At 48.2% G+C, this 15540-nt stretch overlaps 1 protein-coding gene across 1 annotated transcript in view; it reads right to left on the minus strand.

Moving 5' to 3' along the window:
• UBE4B (ubiquitination factor E4B) overlaps positions 1 to 3648 on the minus strand; it is a 148224-nt gene extending 144576 nt beyond the window's left edge. The window contains exon 1 of the mRNA XM_082273634.1: positions 3506 to 3648. Coding sequence (XP_082129760.1) covers positions 3506 to 3529 — 24 coding nt within the window. The 5' untranslated portion in view covers positions 3530 to 3648. The remainder of the gene's footprint in view (positions 1 to 3505) is intronic.
• Positions 3649 to 15540: the final 11892 nt, after the last annotated feature.

The raw sequence follows: 15540 nt of genomic DNA on the forward strand, positions 1-15540 counted from the left end.
CACGTGCCACGTCATTTCCGGGCTCCGCGTGGAATGCAAGTACCGGAACGCGGAAGTGGCTTCCCCGAGGACCCTGATTGTTTGCTACTAATCGTCTGTTTGATCTACCTCATTGTAAGTGTTACTCTTTTAATAAATTTCACATACATTGATGTACTTCACCATGGAGAGTCTCTTTTTATCCTTATGATGCATATGAGCCCTTCACCGTTAGCAAGATCTTTAGGAGGATGGCTCATCCTTGGCTGGTAACATACAAGAGGATACTTGCCATACCCTGTCTTGCATCTGTGCAACAAAGCTCTTATTGACCCCCTATAATTTGAGGGTCCATTATTTACGGTAAGAAGTTTGACTCACCGGGTGGTCAAAGTGTATGGTGGAGGTGATTGAAACTTAAGAAGTATAAAAAGATCCTATTGATATCCCTATCATTGGATAACTTCTATTGGACTGGTCTCTGGGCCCATTAACATTGCCGTTGGGATAGATATGCTGCACTTTATAGCACTAGCCACCTTTGTATATTTATCACTGTATATGTGATGTATCCAGTCACAAATTTTGTGTTATACAATTCATACTTACCTTCTGGTTTAAGGTAGGATATAGAGATATATCCATTTGAGCACCAATATCACATTTAAGTAATTGCATTGTTGTAATTTTACCATTTAGGGTTGTTATTTTTATTTACTTACTGTATCACAAATTTTTCTGGTGAGCGCGGCCGTTATATTTCACTATATAATTTTTCTCAGCAGGAGATCGCTCGGCTGATCCCTGCTGAGCAGGCGGATGACAGGTCTGTGGCCGCTCCACTGTGCAGAGCGGACACGAACACAGACCCGCTCTTCTCTATAGGGAAATCGGATGGAAACTGCCTGCTGGTGTTTCCATTCGATACGCCAGACCTATGTAAAATAAGACCACCATCCGTTTTTTGCAGGCAGGATCGGATGGCGTGGGGGTGTCAGCTTAAATGCGGCCGCTGACATCTGCTGCTCCATAGGGGAGGCTGGAGTGTCCAATCAGGTTCGCCTGAGAAGCTGACAGGCAGACCTTTTTGGGTGGCCCATGTGAAATGACATATGACACATGCAGTCAATGAATAAAGTGGAATCCCAGCTTAGGCCCCTTTCACACTAGTGCGACTTGTCCCGCGATTTTGGACCGCAAAAAAAAAAAAAAAAAAAAAAAAAAAAAAAAAAAAAAAATCGCATGACAAGTCGTTTTCCATTATTTTCAATGAGCCCTATTCATATCAGTGCGTTTTGAAGTCGCACCAACTTCAAAGTAGTTCCTGCACTACTTTGGCACGATTTTAATGCGTTTTGAGGTATATAGCCCTGAGCCATTGCTCACAATCGCATCAAAATCGCGGCAAAGTCGCGTCACAAAATCGCGTCACATTAGTGTGAAAGGGGCCTTAACCACTTTACCGCTAAGTACTGTAATAGTACTGCGGCAAAGTGGCTCGTTCCCGTCTGACGACGTAGACCTACGTCGTCAGACTCCTCCCCTGTAGGCGGCGCTCGCGCGCCGCCGGAGGCGCGCTCCCGCTGTTTTCATTCACAGCGGGAGTCGGGCCAGGGGAGGAGCAGCGGTGATCGCCGCTGCTCTGCCCCGATCGTCGGGGATCTAGTGTGGAGATCCGCCCGCTGTGTGTAAACACAAGCGGGCGGATCTCCTCAGTGACAGGGAGTGACAGATCGGACTGTTCAGCATAGCTGGACATCCGATCTGTCCCTGTCTCACAAAGTCACCTCCCCCCACACACGTCAGTAAGCACCAGGCATACATTAACCCCTCCCTCTCCAATAAAGTTAACCCCTTCCCTGCCAGTGTCATTTTTACAGTAACAGTGCATATTTTTAGCACTGATTACTGTAGAAATGTCACTGGTACCCCCAAAAGTGTCAAAAATGGCAGTCAAGGGTCCGATCTGTCCGCCGCAAGGTCGCAGTCCCGCAAAAAAAAAAAAAAAAAAAACACCAAAAATGACAAAAATCTTTCCCTTTGTTAGTAAACGCAATAACTTTTGCGCAAACCAATCAAAATACGCTTATTGTGATTTTTTTTACCAAACATAGGTAGCAGAAAACAAATTGGCCAAAAATTTAAAAAAAAATTGTTTTTTACATCTTTTTTGGGGGGAATTTCATATAAAAAAATGTGAAAAATAGTTATTTTCTCAAAATAAACGCTCTTTTTTTGTTTATAGCGCAAAAAGTAAAAATCGCACAGGTGATCAAATACCACCAAAAGAAAGCTCTGTTTGTGGGAAAAAAAAGGACGTCAATTTCGTTTGGGTACGGCGTCGCACGACCGCGCAATTGTCAGTTAAAGTCGCACAGCGCCGAATCGCAAAAAGTGGCCCAGACGTAAGACAGCAAAATCCTCCGGTGGTAAAGTCGTTAAAGTGATTGGAAAAGCTCTTTTTTTTTTTTCTTAATAACAAACATGTTACACTTACCTCCTCTGTGCAGTTGGTTTTGGAGGGGCCCTGAGCCTCTTCTTCTTGGGTCCCTCTTCTGTGCTCCTAGCCCCTCCCTCCTGTTGAGTGCCCCCACAAGACACAAAGCTGCGACCTGACCCCCCCACTCTCTCCTGATTGGCTGGCTGACATTGACAGCAGCGGGAGCCTAACGCGTCGTGCTGCTGTCTCAGCCAATTAGGGTGGGAGTCCCCGGCAGCTAAGAAACTCCTGCAACATTGCTAGATAAAGATGGGCTCAGGTAAGTATTAGGGGGCTGCAGCACACAGAAGGTTTTTTTATCTTAATGCAAAAAAATGCATTAAAAATCTTTTTCCATCACGTTAAACGAGCCACCCATTATGCAATCTTCTTTCTTTCAACCTAGGGTTGAAGGACAGAAAATTACTTGATGACCCCATCCACACAGTTCCTGTTGATGGGGGAATTGAGCAATTTTCTTTCAACCCTTGGTTGAAGGAAAGAAAATTGCATAATGTATGGATAGTTTAAGCTGGGATTCCGCTTTATTCATTGACTGCATGTTACTTACCTATAAGAGTGATAACACCAACATTAGCAAGGTCCATAAAGACATGGATGAGCGAGTTTGGGGTGGAGGAACTTGACTGACCTGCACAGAGTCCTGACCTCAACCCCCTTTGGGATGAATTAGAGCGGAGACTGCAAGGCAGGCCTTCCCGTCCAACATCAGCGCCTGACCTCACAAATGTGCTTCTGGAAGAATGGTGAAACATTCCCATAGACACACTCCTAAACCTTGTGGACAGCCTTCCCAGAAGAGTTGAAGCTGTTATAGCTGCAAAGGGTGGGCCAACTCAATATTGAACCCTACGGACTAAGACTGGGGTGCCATTAAAGTTCATGTGTGTGTAAAGGCAGGCGTCCCAATACTTTTGACAATAATATACACACAAACATACATATATATATGTTCTCTACACACAACATATATAAAATAGAATCTTTTTTAGCAGAATGTAGGAAGAAGGTTGTGGTCAGTCTCACCTCGTCAGCGCTCAGCTCCTCCATGTTTCTCCTCTTAATGGTGGCAGAGGCTGCAGGGTCACAGTAAGGGTCAAGGAGGGGGAGGGGGGGGTAGTAGCAGAGTCCGGGTGCCCAATGGGAGTCCTTGGAGGACCCCAAGGAGAGGGGGGAGGGCCCAGAGAATGAAGCAACAGAAACCTTAAAGGGGCCCCAGGTCTAAGGGATCAGTGAAGGGCCTGATAGAATCTAGGGGGGTCAGGGTAACAAAAGCTGGGGCCCTTATGAAGCTTACAGTCTAGGGGCCTGCTAACCAAAGAGGGCCCCTAATGAGCAGTGAATTCTGAGGGCCCAGGGGAAGAGGTGTAGTGTCAGTAGGGGCCCAGAAGCAGTACAGGAAGAGTACAGGGGGTCTAGCCAATGGAGAGACAGTCTAAGGGCCCACCAGGGGGAGGGATGCAGAGTCTAGGGGCCCACCGAGCAGAGGGGAAGAGTCTAAGGGCCCACCAGGGGGAGGGATGCAGAGTCTAGGGGCCCAAAGAACAGAGGGGCAGAGTCTAGGGGCCCACCAGGGAGAGGGATGCAGAGTCTAGGGGCCCAAAGAACAGAGGGGCAGAGTCTAGGGGCCCACAGAGCAGAGGGGCAGAGTCTAGGGGCCCACAGAGCAGAGGGGCAGAGTCTAGGGGCCCACAGAACAGAGGGGCAGAGTCTAGGGGCCCACAGAACAGAGGGGCAGAGTCTAGGGGCCCACAGAACAGAGGGGCAGAGTCTAGGGGCCCACAGAACAGAGGGGCAGAGTCTAGGGGCCCACAGAACAGAGGGGCAGAGTCTAGGGGCCCACAGAACAGAGGGGCAGAGTCTAGGGGCCCACCAGGGGAGGATGCAGAGTCTAGGGGCCCACCAGGGGAGGATGCAGAGTCTAGGGGCCCACCAGGGGAGGATGCAGAGTCTAGGGGCCCACCAGGGGAGGATGCAGAGTCTAGGGGCCCACAAAAGCAAGCAGCAGCGTTTAAGGGGTTAAAGGGTGGACAGGCAGAGTCTATGGGCCCTCAGAAGAGGAGAACAGAGTCCAGGGGGCCCAAGAATTGAAGAAGCTAGTAAGGGTCCAAGAAAGTAGAGGGACAGAGTCTAGGAGCCCAGAGAAAGGCCAAGAGGAGTCTAGGGGCCAGGTAGGATGTAGGGGCCCTCGGACGTGTGCAAAGTCCAGCGGCCTGGGGCTGTGAGGGACCCAGTCGGCCTCAGCTCGTCATGGCCAGCGGGTAGGCCTCGGTCACACCGCTCTCTCTCCTCCCACACAGGCACCGGAAGAGATGACAGCCTCCGCCGCCGCTTCGCACAGGATTATTCATCAAAACAACCGGGCGGCCATCTTGCCAGCGCGCTCACGTCAGAAACACCGTCCCCCGTGCGCGCGACCCCGGCCAATCGGCGCGTTCCAGGGGCGGTGCGGCGAGACGGGCGGGGAGGAGCCGGGAGAGAGCAGAGAAAGGGGGGCCGCCTGGCAACAGGGGGAAGAGTCCGGTGTCCATGGCAACCCTGAGCTCGGGCCTTCCTGCCTGCCAGAGCCTGAGGGAGCCATTTCCTGGAAAGAGGCTGACAGACATCGTGTTCACAGGAGTCAGGGGAGGGACACCAGCTTCACTACTTACCTACACCTACCTACTCCTACTTTACTACCTACCTACCTACTCCTTACACATACTCACTTCACTACCTACCTACTCCTTACACCTACCCAGTGTACTGCCTACCTACACCTTACACCTACCCACTTCACTACCCACCTACACCTTACACTTACCCACTTCACTACCCACCTACACCTTACACTTACCCAGTGTACTACCTACCTACACCTTACACCCACCCACTTCCCTACCTACCTACACCTTACACCCACCCACTTCACTGCCTACCTACACCTACCTACCTAGACCTTACACTTACTCACTTCACTGCTTACCTACACCTTACACTTGCCTACCTACCTACACCTTACACCTACCCAGTGTACTGCCTACCTACCTACACCTACCCACTTCACTACCTACCTACACCTTACACCTACCCACTTCACTGCCTACCTACACCTACCTACCTACCTAGACCTTACACTTACTCACTTCACTGCCTACCTACACCTACCTACCTACCTAGACCTTACACCTACCCACTTCACTGCCTACCTACACCTACCTACCTACCTAGACCTTACACTTACTCACTTCACTGCCTACCTACACCTACCTACCTACCTAGACCTTACACCTACCCACTTCACTGCCTACCTACACCTACCTACCTACCTAGACCTTACACTTACTCACTTCACTGCTTACCTACACCTTACACCTACCCACTTCACTGCCTACCTACACCTTACACCCACCTACCTACACCTTACAGCTACCCAGTGTACTGCCTACCTACCTACACCTTACACCCACCCACTTCACTACCCACCTACACCTTACACCTACCCAGTGTACTACCTACCTACACCTTACACCCACCCACTTCACTACCTACCTACACCTTACACTTACCTACCTACCTACACCTTACACCTACCCACTTCACTGCCTACCTACACCTTACACTTACCCAGTGTACTACCTACCTACACCTTACACCCACCCACTTCCCTACCTACCTACACCTTACACCTACCCACTTCACTACCTACCTACCTACACCCACCCACTTCACTACCTACCTACACCTACCTACCTAGACCTTACACTTACTCACTTCACTGCTTACCTACACCTTACACTTGCCTACCTACCTACACCTTACACCTACCCAGTGTACTGCCTGCCTACCTACCTACACCTACCCACTTCACTGCCTACCTACACCTACCCACTTCACTACCTACCTACACCTTACACCTACCCACTTCACTACCTACCTACACCTTACACCTACCCACTTCACTACCTACCTACACCTTACACCTACCCACTTCACTGCCTACCTACACCTACCTACCTAGACCTTACACTTACTCACTTCACTGCTTACCTACACCTTACACCTACCAACTTCACTGCTTACTTACACCTTACACCTACCAACTTCACTGCCTACCTACACCTTACACTTGCCTACCTACCTACACCTTACAGCTACCCAGTGTACTGCCTACCTACCTACACCTACCCACTTCACTGCCTACCTACACCTTACACCTACCTACCTACACCTTACAGCTACCCAGTGTACTGCCTACCTACCTACACCTTACACCCACCCACTTCACTACCCACCTACACCTTACACTTACCCAGTGTACTACCTACCTACACCTTACACCTACCCAGTGTACTACCTACCTACACCTTACACCCACCCACTTCACTACCTACCTACACCTTACACTTACCTACCTACCTACACCTTACACCTACCCACTTCACTACCTACCTACCTACACCTACCCACTTCACTGCCTACCTACACCTTACACCTACCCAGTGTACTACCTACCTACACCTACCCACTTCACTACCTACCTACACCTTACACCCACCCACTTCACTGCCTACCTACACCTACCTACCTAGACCTTACACTTACTCACTTCACTGCTTACCTACACCTACCCACTTCACTGCCTACCTACACCTTACACTTGCCTACCTACCTACACCTTACAGCTACCCAGTGTACTGCCTACCTACCTACACCTACCCACTTCACTGCCTACCTACACCTTACACCTACCCAGTGTACTGCCTGCCTACCTACCTACACCTACCCACTTCACTACCTACCTACCTACACCTACCCACTTCACTGCCTACCTACACCTTACACCTACCCAGTGTACTACCTACCTACACCTACCCACTTCACTACCTACCTACACCTTACACCCACCCACTTCACTGCCTACCTACACCTACCTACCTAGACCTTACACTTACTCACTTCACTGCTTACCTACACCTTACACCTACCCACTTCACTGCCTACCTACACCTTACACTTACCTACCTACCTACACCTTACAGCTACCCAGTGTACTGCCTACCTACCTACACCTACCTACACCTTACACCCACCCACTTCACTACCCACCTACACCTTACACTTACCCAGTGTACTACCTACCTACACCTTACACCTACCCAGTGTACTACCTACCTACACCTTACACCCACCCACTTCACTACCTACCTACACCTTACACTTACCTACCTACCTACACCTTACACCTACCCACTTCACTGCCTACCTACACCTTACACCTACCCAGTGTACTACCTACCTACACCTTACACCCACCCACTTCCCTACCTACCTACACCTTACACCTACCCACTTCACTACCTACCTACCTACACCCACCCACTTCACTACCTACCTACACCTACCTACCTAGACCTTACACTTACTCACTTCACTGCTTACCTACACCTTACACTTGCCTACCTACCTACACCTTACACCTACCCAGTGTACTGCCTGCCTACCTACCTACACCTACCCACTTCACCTACCCACTTCACTACCTACCTACACCTTACACCTACCCACTTCACTACCTACCTACACCTTACACCTACCCACTTCACTACCTACCTACACCTTACACCTACCCACTTCACTACCTACCTACACCTTACACCTACCCACTTCACTGCCTACCTACACCTACCTACCTAGACCTTACACTTACTCACTTCACTGCTTACCTACACCTTACACCTACCAACTTCACTGCCTACCTACACCTTACACTTGCCTACCTACCTACACCTTACAGCTACCCAGTGTACTGCCTACCTACCTACACCTACCCACTTCACTGCCTACCTACACCTTACACCTACCTACCTACACCTTACAGCTACCCAGTGTACTGCCTACCTACCTACACCTTACACCCACCCACTTCACTACCCACCTACACCTTACACTTACCCAGTGTACTACCTACCTACACCTTACACCTACCCAGTGTACTACCTACCTACACCTTACACCCACCCACTTCACTACCTACCTACACCTTACACTTACCTACCTACCTACACCTTACACCTACCCACTTCACTACCTACCTACCTACCTACCTACACCTACCCACTTCACTGCCTACCTACACCTTACACCTACCCAGTGTACTACCTACCTACACCTACCCACTTCACTACCTACCTACACCTTACACCCACCCACTTCACTGCCTACCTACACCTACCTACCTAGACCTTACACTTACTCACTTCACTGCTTACCTACACCTACCCACTTCACTGCCTACCTACACCTTACACTTGCCTACCTACCTACACCTTACAGCTACCCAGTGTACTGCCTACCTACCTACACCTACCCACTTCACTGCCTACCTACACCTTACACCTACCCAGTGTACTGCCTGCCTACCTACCTACACCTACCCACTTCACTACCTACCTACACCTACCCACTTCACTGCCTACCTACACCTTACACCTACCCAGTGTACTACCTACCTACACCTTACAGCTACCCAGTGTACTGCCTACCTACACCTTACACCTACCCACTTCACTGCCTACCTACACCTTACACTTACCTACCTACCTACACCTTACAGCTACCCAGTGTACTGCCTACCTACACCTAACAGCTACCCAGTGTACTGCCTACCTACACCTTACACCTACCCACTTCACTACCTACCTACACCTTACACCCACCCACTTCACTGCCTACCTACACCTTACACTTACCCACTTCACTGCCTACCTACACCTTACACCTACTCAGTGCACAACAAACGTGGGTTTTGAATTGTTTTTCTCACAATCCTGTGAGCTGTTCTGTCTATTTTTCTTGGTCTTCCAGATCTTGCTTTAACTTCCACTGTTCCTGAGGAATGCCATTTCTTAATTACATTCCGAACAGAGGATATTGACATCTGAAAACGCTTTGCTATCTTCTTATAACCTTCTCCAGCTTTGTGAGTGTCAACTATTTTCAGTTTCAGTTTTCTAGACAACTGCTTAGAAGATCCCATGGTGCTGATTGTTGGGGCAAGGTCAGATGAGTCTGGGCATTTAAAACCTTTGAGATTGACATCACCTGGTCTTCCCAGACGATGACTGAGAACAATCCATGACACTGGCAGGTCTCAGCCTTGCAAAGGGGGCAGTGCATGCTATAAATTCTGCAGGGTGCCCAAACTTTTGCAGACGTCATTTTTTTGTTTTCTGTAATTTTGAAAGTGTCAATGATGGAAATAAAATCCTAACTTTTGTTGACATATTATAATGTCTAATATGTAATTTGATGCCTTTTGGAGATTTTTCTATCTTTCCTTGGCTTCTTTATGCACATTAATACAAATTTTTACCTGGGGTGCCCAAACTTCCGATCACCATTGTACCTACCCCTACCCACTTCACTGCCTACCTACACCTTACACCCACCCACTTCACTGCTTAGCTACACCTTACACCTACCCAGTGCACTGCCTACCTACACCTACCTACCTACACCTTACACCCACCCACCCACTTCACTACCTACCTACACCTTACACCCACCCACTTCACTACCTACCTACACCTTACACCCACCCACTTCACTACCTACCTACACCTACCCACTGTACTGCCTACCTACACCTACCTACCTACACCTTACACCCACGCACTTCACTACCTACCTACACCTTACACCCACCCACAACTTATACCTACCTACACCTTACACCTACCCACTTCACTGCCTACCTACACCTTACACCCACCCACTTCACTGCTTAGCTACACCTTACACCTACCCAGTGCACTGCCTACCTACACCTACCTACCTACACCTTACACCCACCCACCCACTTCACTACCTACCTACACCTTACACCCACCCACTTCACTACCTACCTACACCTTACACCCACCCACTTCACTACCTACCTACACCTACCCAGTGTACTGCCTACCTACACCTACCTACCTACACCTTACACCCACGCACTTCACTACCTACCTACACCTTACACCCACCCACAACTTATACCTACCTACACCTTACACCTACCCACTTCACTACCTACCTACACCTTACACCTACCTACCTACACCTTACACCCACCCATTTCACTACCTACCTACACCTTACACCTACCCAGTGTGCTGCCTACCTACACCTTACACCTACCCAGTGCACTGCCTACCTACACCTTACACCTACCTAGTGTACTGCCTACCTACACCTTACACCTACCCACTTCACTACCTACCTACACCTTACACCTACCCAGTGCACTGCCTACCTACACCTTAAACCTACCCACTTCACTGCCTACCTACACCTACCCACTTCACTGCCTACCTACACCTTACACCTACCTAGTGCACTACCTACCTACACCTTAGCCCACCCCTTGCAGATATAACAGCTTCAACTCTTCTGGGAAGGCTGTCCACAAGGTTTAGGAGTGTGTCTATGGGAATGCTTGCTGTCTTCTCCCACACAGACAAAACGCGGTAACATTCCACGTCTTTGGACTGATACTCCCACATACTCCGCATTACCTCTAGCCATGAGAAATACTTACCTATGACAGGGATGCCATATCGGCCCACATACCTATAAGGACAGCTTAGGACCAACGGTGGATCACTGTGGCGCCCACGGTCCTGCCGTTTACCAGACATTTTTCACACCGTTTTCTTTCTCAGTGAACTATGTCTAAGTGAGACCAGACACTTTAATTGACAGCCCAGTTACCCTCACAAAAGGACTCCCTTTGGTACAGTTAGTGCATTGAACTCTGGTTGACCCCTGAGGAAGAGTTTTTATACCCGAAACGCGTAGGGTCCTGTCCGGTTCTCTCCGCCAATGGTGCCTAGGAGTCTTCTGTACGGATACTGGTCTGTCCTTGCACGCAAGTTTTAATTCTATGTATATCTAGTTGTTTGCTGGATATATACAATTATGTGTATGTAGTTATTATTTTTTGGTTCTCTATGTAATAAAATTTTAATTTATATACTCCTTTGTCTTTCTTCAGTGTTTTAGTGGCATATAAAGTCCCAAACCATTGGGTGTACCCTTTTTGTATCTATGGGAATGCTTGACCTTTCTTCCAAAAGGGAATATTATCTGCTCATATTCAGCCAAATGCTTCAGAACTCATTGGACGGCGCTTCACAGTACAGATGGACAATGACCCGAAGCATACTGCGAAAGCAACCAAAGACTTTTTTAAGGGAAAAAAGTGGAATGTTATGCAATGGCCAAGTCAACCACCTGACCTGAATCCGATTGAGCATGAATTTCACTTGCTGAAGACAAAACTGAAGGGAAAATTCCCCAAGAACAAGCAGGAACTGAAGACAGTAGCAGTAGAGGCCTGGCAGAGCATCACCAGGGATGAAACCCAGCGTCTGGTGATGTCTATGCATTCCAGACTTCAGGCTGTAATTGACTGCAAAGGATTTGCAACCAAGGATTAAAAAGTTAAAGTTTGATTTATGATTGTTAATCTGTCCCATTACTTTTGGTCCCTTAAAAAGTGGGAGGCACATATACAAACTGTTGTAGTTCCAACACCGTTCACCTGATTTGGATGTAAATACCCTCAAATTAAAGCTGAAAGTCTGCAGTTAAAGCATTTCAAATCCATTGTGGTGGTGTATAGAGTCAAAAAGATTAGAATTGTGTCGCTGTCCCAATGTTTATGGATCTGACTGTGTATATATTGTAGCGGGGTGCCGGTGAAACAGGTTAAAATGGCAGGAAAAATGGTAGATGGGAAATATGTTCCTCCGCGGTTTCTTAGATTTTGCAATATAAGGTAAAACCAGCAAAGACATTATAGTAAAGAGTGATAGTTCTTTACCCTTTATTAGTAAAGTCCATTCCGGGACTGGTTTTACTGCGAATCTGATAGAGCTCTGGGTGGGACAGATTCCCAATTCCGCGAACCACAGTTTACCCACTTCTGGACCAGAAGGATTTACCTCCTAATGACCAGGCCATTTTTTGCGATACGGCACTGCGTTACTTTAACTGAAAATTGCGTGGTCATGCGACGCTGTACCCAAATAAAATTGATGTCCTTTTTTCCCCACAAAAATAGCTTTCCTTTGGTGGTATTTGATCACCTGTGCGATTTTTATTTTTTTTTTTTATTTATTGCGCTATAAACAAAAAAAGCGAAAAAAAACTATTTTTCATTTTCTGGTACAACATTCCCCCCCGACCAAAAAAAAAAAATCAATTTTTTTCATCCGTTTAGGCCAATTTGTATTCTGCTAAATATTTTTGGTAAAAAAAAAAAATCCTAAGTGTATATTGATTGGTTTTCGCAAAAGCTATCGCGTCTACAAACTAGGGGAAACATTTATGTGATTTTTATTTATTTATTTATTTTTATACTAGTAATGGCGGCGATCATCGATTTTTAGCGGGACTGCGACATTGCGGTGGACAGATCGGACCCAGAACTGCCATTTTTTACACTTTTGGGGGGACCAGTGACATCACTACAGTAATCAGTGCTAAAAATATGCACTGTTACTGTAGTAATGACACTGGCAGGGAAGGGGTTAACCCAGGGGCGATCAAATGGTTATGTGTGAACCTAGGGGATGTTTTCTAACTGTATGGGGGAGGGACTTGTGGAATCGACACAGAGACCTGTGTTCCTAAATAGGAGGATCACAGGCGCTCTGTGTTCATTCCAGAGAGAACAACGGTCTGCTGTGTTTGAAACAGCAAACTGTTCTATCTCCACGGGAAGCGGGTGCCCGGCAGCAATCATGGCCTTCAGCCCCGTTGATTGGCTTCCCCACTTCCTAATGGGGGCACAGCCGAGCCAGCCTGCCGCAGTATATCTGCAGCCAGGGGAGGACTGGGAAGGGGGGCTGGGTGGCAATTGCCCCCTGGACCACTCTGATGCTGGGTAAAAAGGCCCCACTCAGGGCTGGACAAATGTAGGGGCCAGATACTGTATACAGCTGCCGGTCGCTGCTACACAATGTAATATTTGCAGAACTGCAGCGGCACGGTATGAGTGTGTAGAGTACGCTCCTGTACCCGGCTGGCACAATACTAACATGGTCACTTCCCTGTCAGGCAGAGTGATCTCCATCCGACAGGAGCTTCCTAGGCCCATGTCATGTACATGTCATGTATTTTTGTTAAACCTCCTTTTTTTTGCTATTCACATTAAATTATGGGTTACCACATTGCATTATGTTTTTCTTGATTCATAACATCAATATCTGTTATGAAACCAGGTGGGCATGGGTGGTGAGCTGATTTGATGGTTCAATGGGCCACTTGACTGGGCTTGACCCCCAGGCCTAAGGCTGCCAGCCCTCCCCTGTCTGCAGCGGGCTGGCAGGCGGGCGGCAAGCGGTTAATGGTCTCTGTCTAGGTCTTGATTAAGGCAGCTGGTCCTAGATCTCAGGGAGTGTGGATGTCCCCATGTGGGGAAGCAACTGGGAGCATGGTTGCTTATTCCTGAACTTTGAATACAATTGTTTGCCCTGTAAAGGACACTTACCTTAGGACAAGGACTGTATGGGACTACAAACACTGTAAGGCTCAGCAGAGCAGTAGTTTAATTTTGTTTCTTTTATGGCAAGGAGTCTGTTTCTTTTTGTTATACATTTTTCTGTGGATTAAACACAAAGTTTTTATAAAGAAACTGTGAGCGTGTCTCTGCATAGAGTCTGATCCCCTACAATTGGTGGCTTGAAGCGGGCATAAGAACCAGAAACTGTACCTCTTGCAGCAACATTTTTTAGAAAAAAATATCCAGCACTCTTAAAGGAACAATACACCAAGATTTTGTTTTTATTGGTGCCAGTAAAGAGTGGGGATAATGGAGGAACTAATGAAACAGCTGGTGCAAGCACACACCGAGCAACAGGAAACTAATTGTTTGTTTGCTGCAGCTACCCAAGTGGCCACGCAAGAACAAAAAGAGTTCAATAAGCTCATACAGAGTTAGTTACAGTCCCTGACTGACAAGGCTCTACACGTGAACATTGTTGCAGATATACGCAAGCGAGTGCAGGCTGAGGTACAAAAAAATGACGACCAAGAATGAGGTGGAGGCTTTCCTCAGTTTTTGAGAGGGTGGCAGAGCAAGAAGGGCTTCCCCAAGACCTGTGGGCTGAGGTCATTGCCCCCTTTTTGAACCGGAGATCCCCAGAAGGCCAATTTTGATCTGAGTGCTGCTGAGGCCCGCAAACACCAAAGCCTTAAAACAGAGATTCTGGCCCGCCTTGGGGTAACAATGGCCTTGAGGGCCCAGCGTGTCCATGCTTGGCAATTCAAGGTGGACCAACTTGCAAGGTCCCAGATGTATGACCTCACTCACCTCACACGGATGTGGTTACAACCGGAGGGCGCCACCCCAGCCCATATTGTGGAGAGAGAGGTAGTGGACCACTTTGTGAGAGCTCTTCCCATCCCTATACAGTGGTTTGCCGGTAGAGCAGATCCTAAAGATTCTCATGAGTTGGTGGCTCTCGTGAAGCAATACTTATGTACTGAGGACTTTCTTCGGGTTATAGCACCCAAAGAGTCCTTCTCCCAGAGACAGAAGCCCACCGACCTGGGAAAAAAGTGTTCCCACCCTAAAGTAGGGGGAAAAAGGAGGTAAATACCTTTTGAGGATACTGATGCGCAAGGCGTAAAGAGGTCCGATCGCCCGAGGGAGACCTGACAGGACCTATAGTATGCTGGCGTTGCCAAGAACCAGGACAACTGGTCACCAGTTGTTCACTAACCCAGGAACCTATGGATTGCAGTTTGACCCAGAAAAGCTCCTTTGTTGCTATATTTAGGAGGTACCCCACAACAGCCAGGCGGCTCTGAGAAACATATTTTGTGTTATTATAGTGGACGGTTGCCAGATGAGTGCCTTGCTGGACTCTGGCAGTCTAGTCACTCTAGTGCACGCCAGTCTCGTGAACCTCCCCGCAAGTTGCAGCTTCAGCTAATGGGGGTTGTTTGTATTCATGGAGATAACAAGTGCTACCCCATAGCCGTTGTGTCGATCAAATCTCTTTGCGGCAACAGGGACCATGAAGTAG

Source organism: Pelophylax lessonae (assembly GCF_965119305.1).
Source record: "Pelophylax lessonae genome assembly, chromosome: 12".
Lineage (NCBI taxonomy): Eukaryota > Metazoa > Chordata > Amphibia > Anura > Ranidae > Pelophylax > Pelophylax lessonae.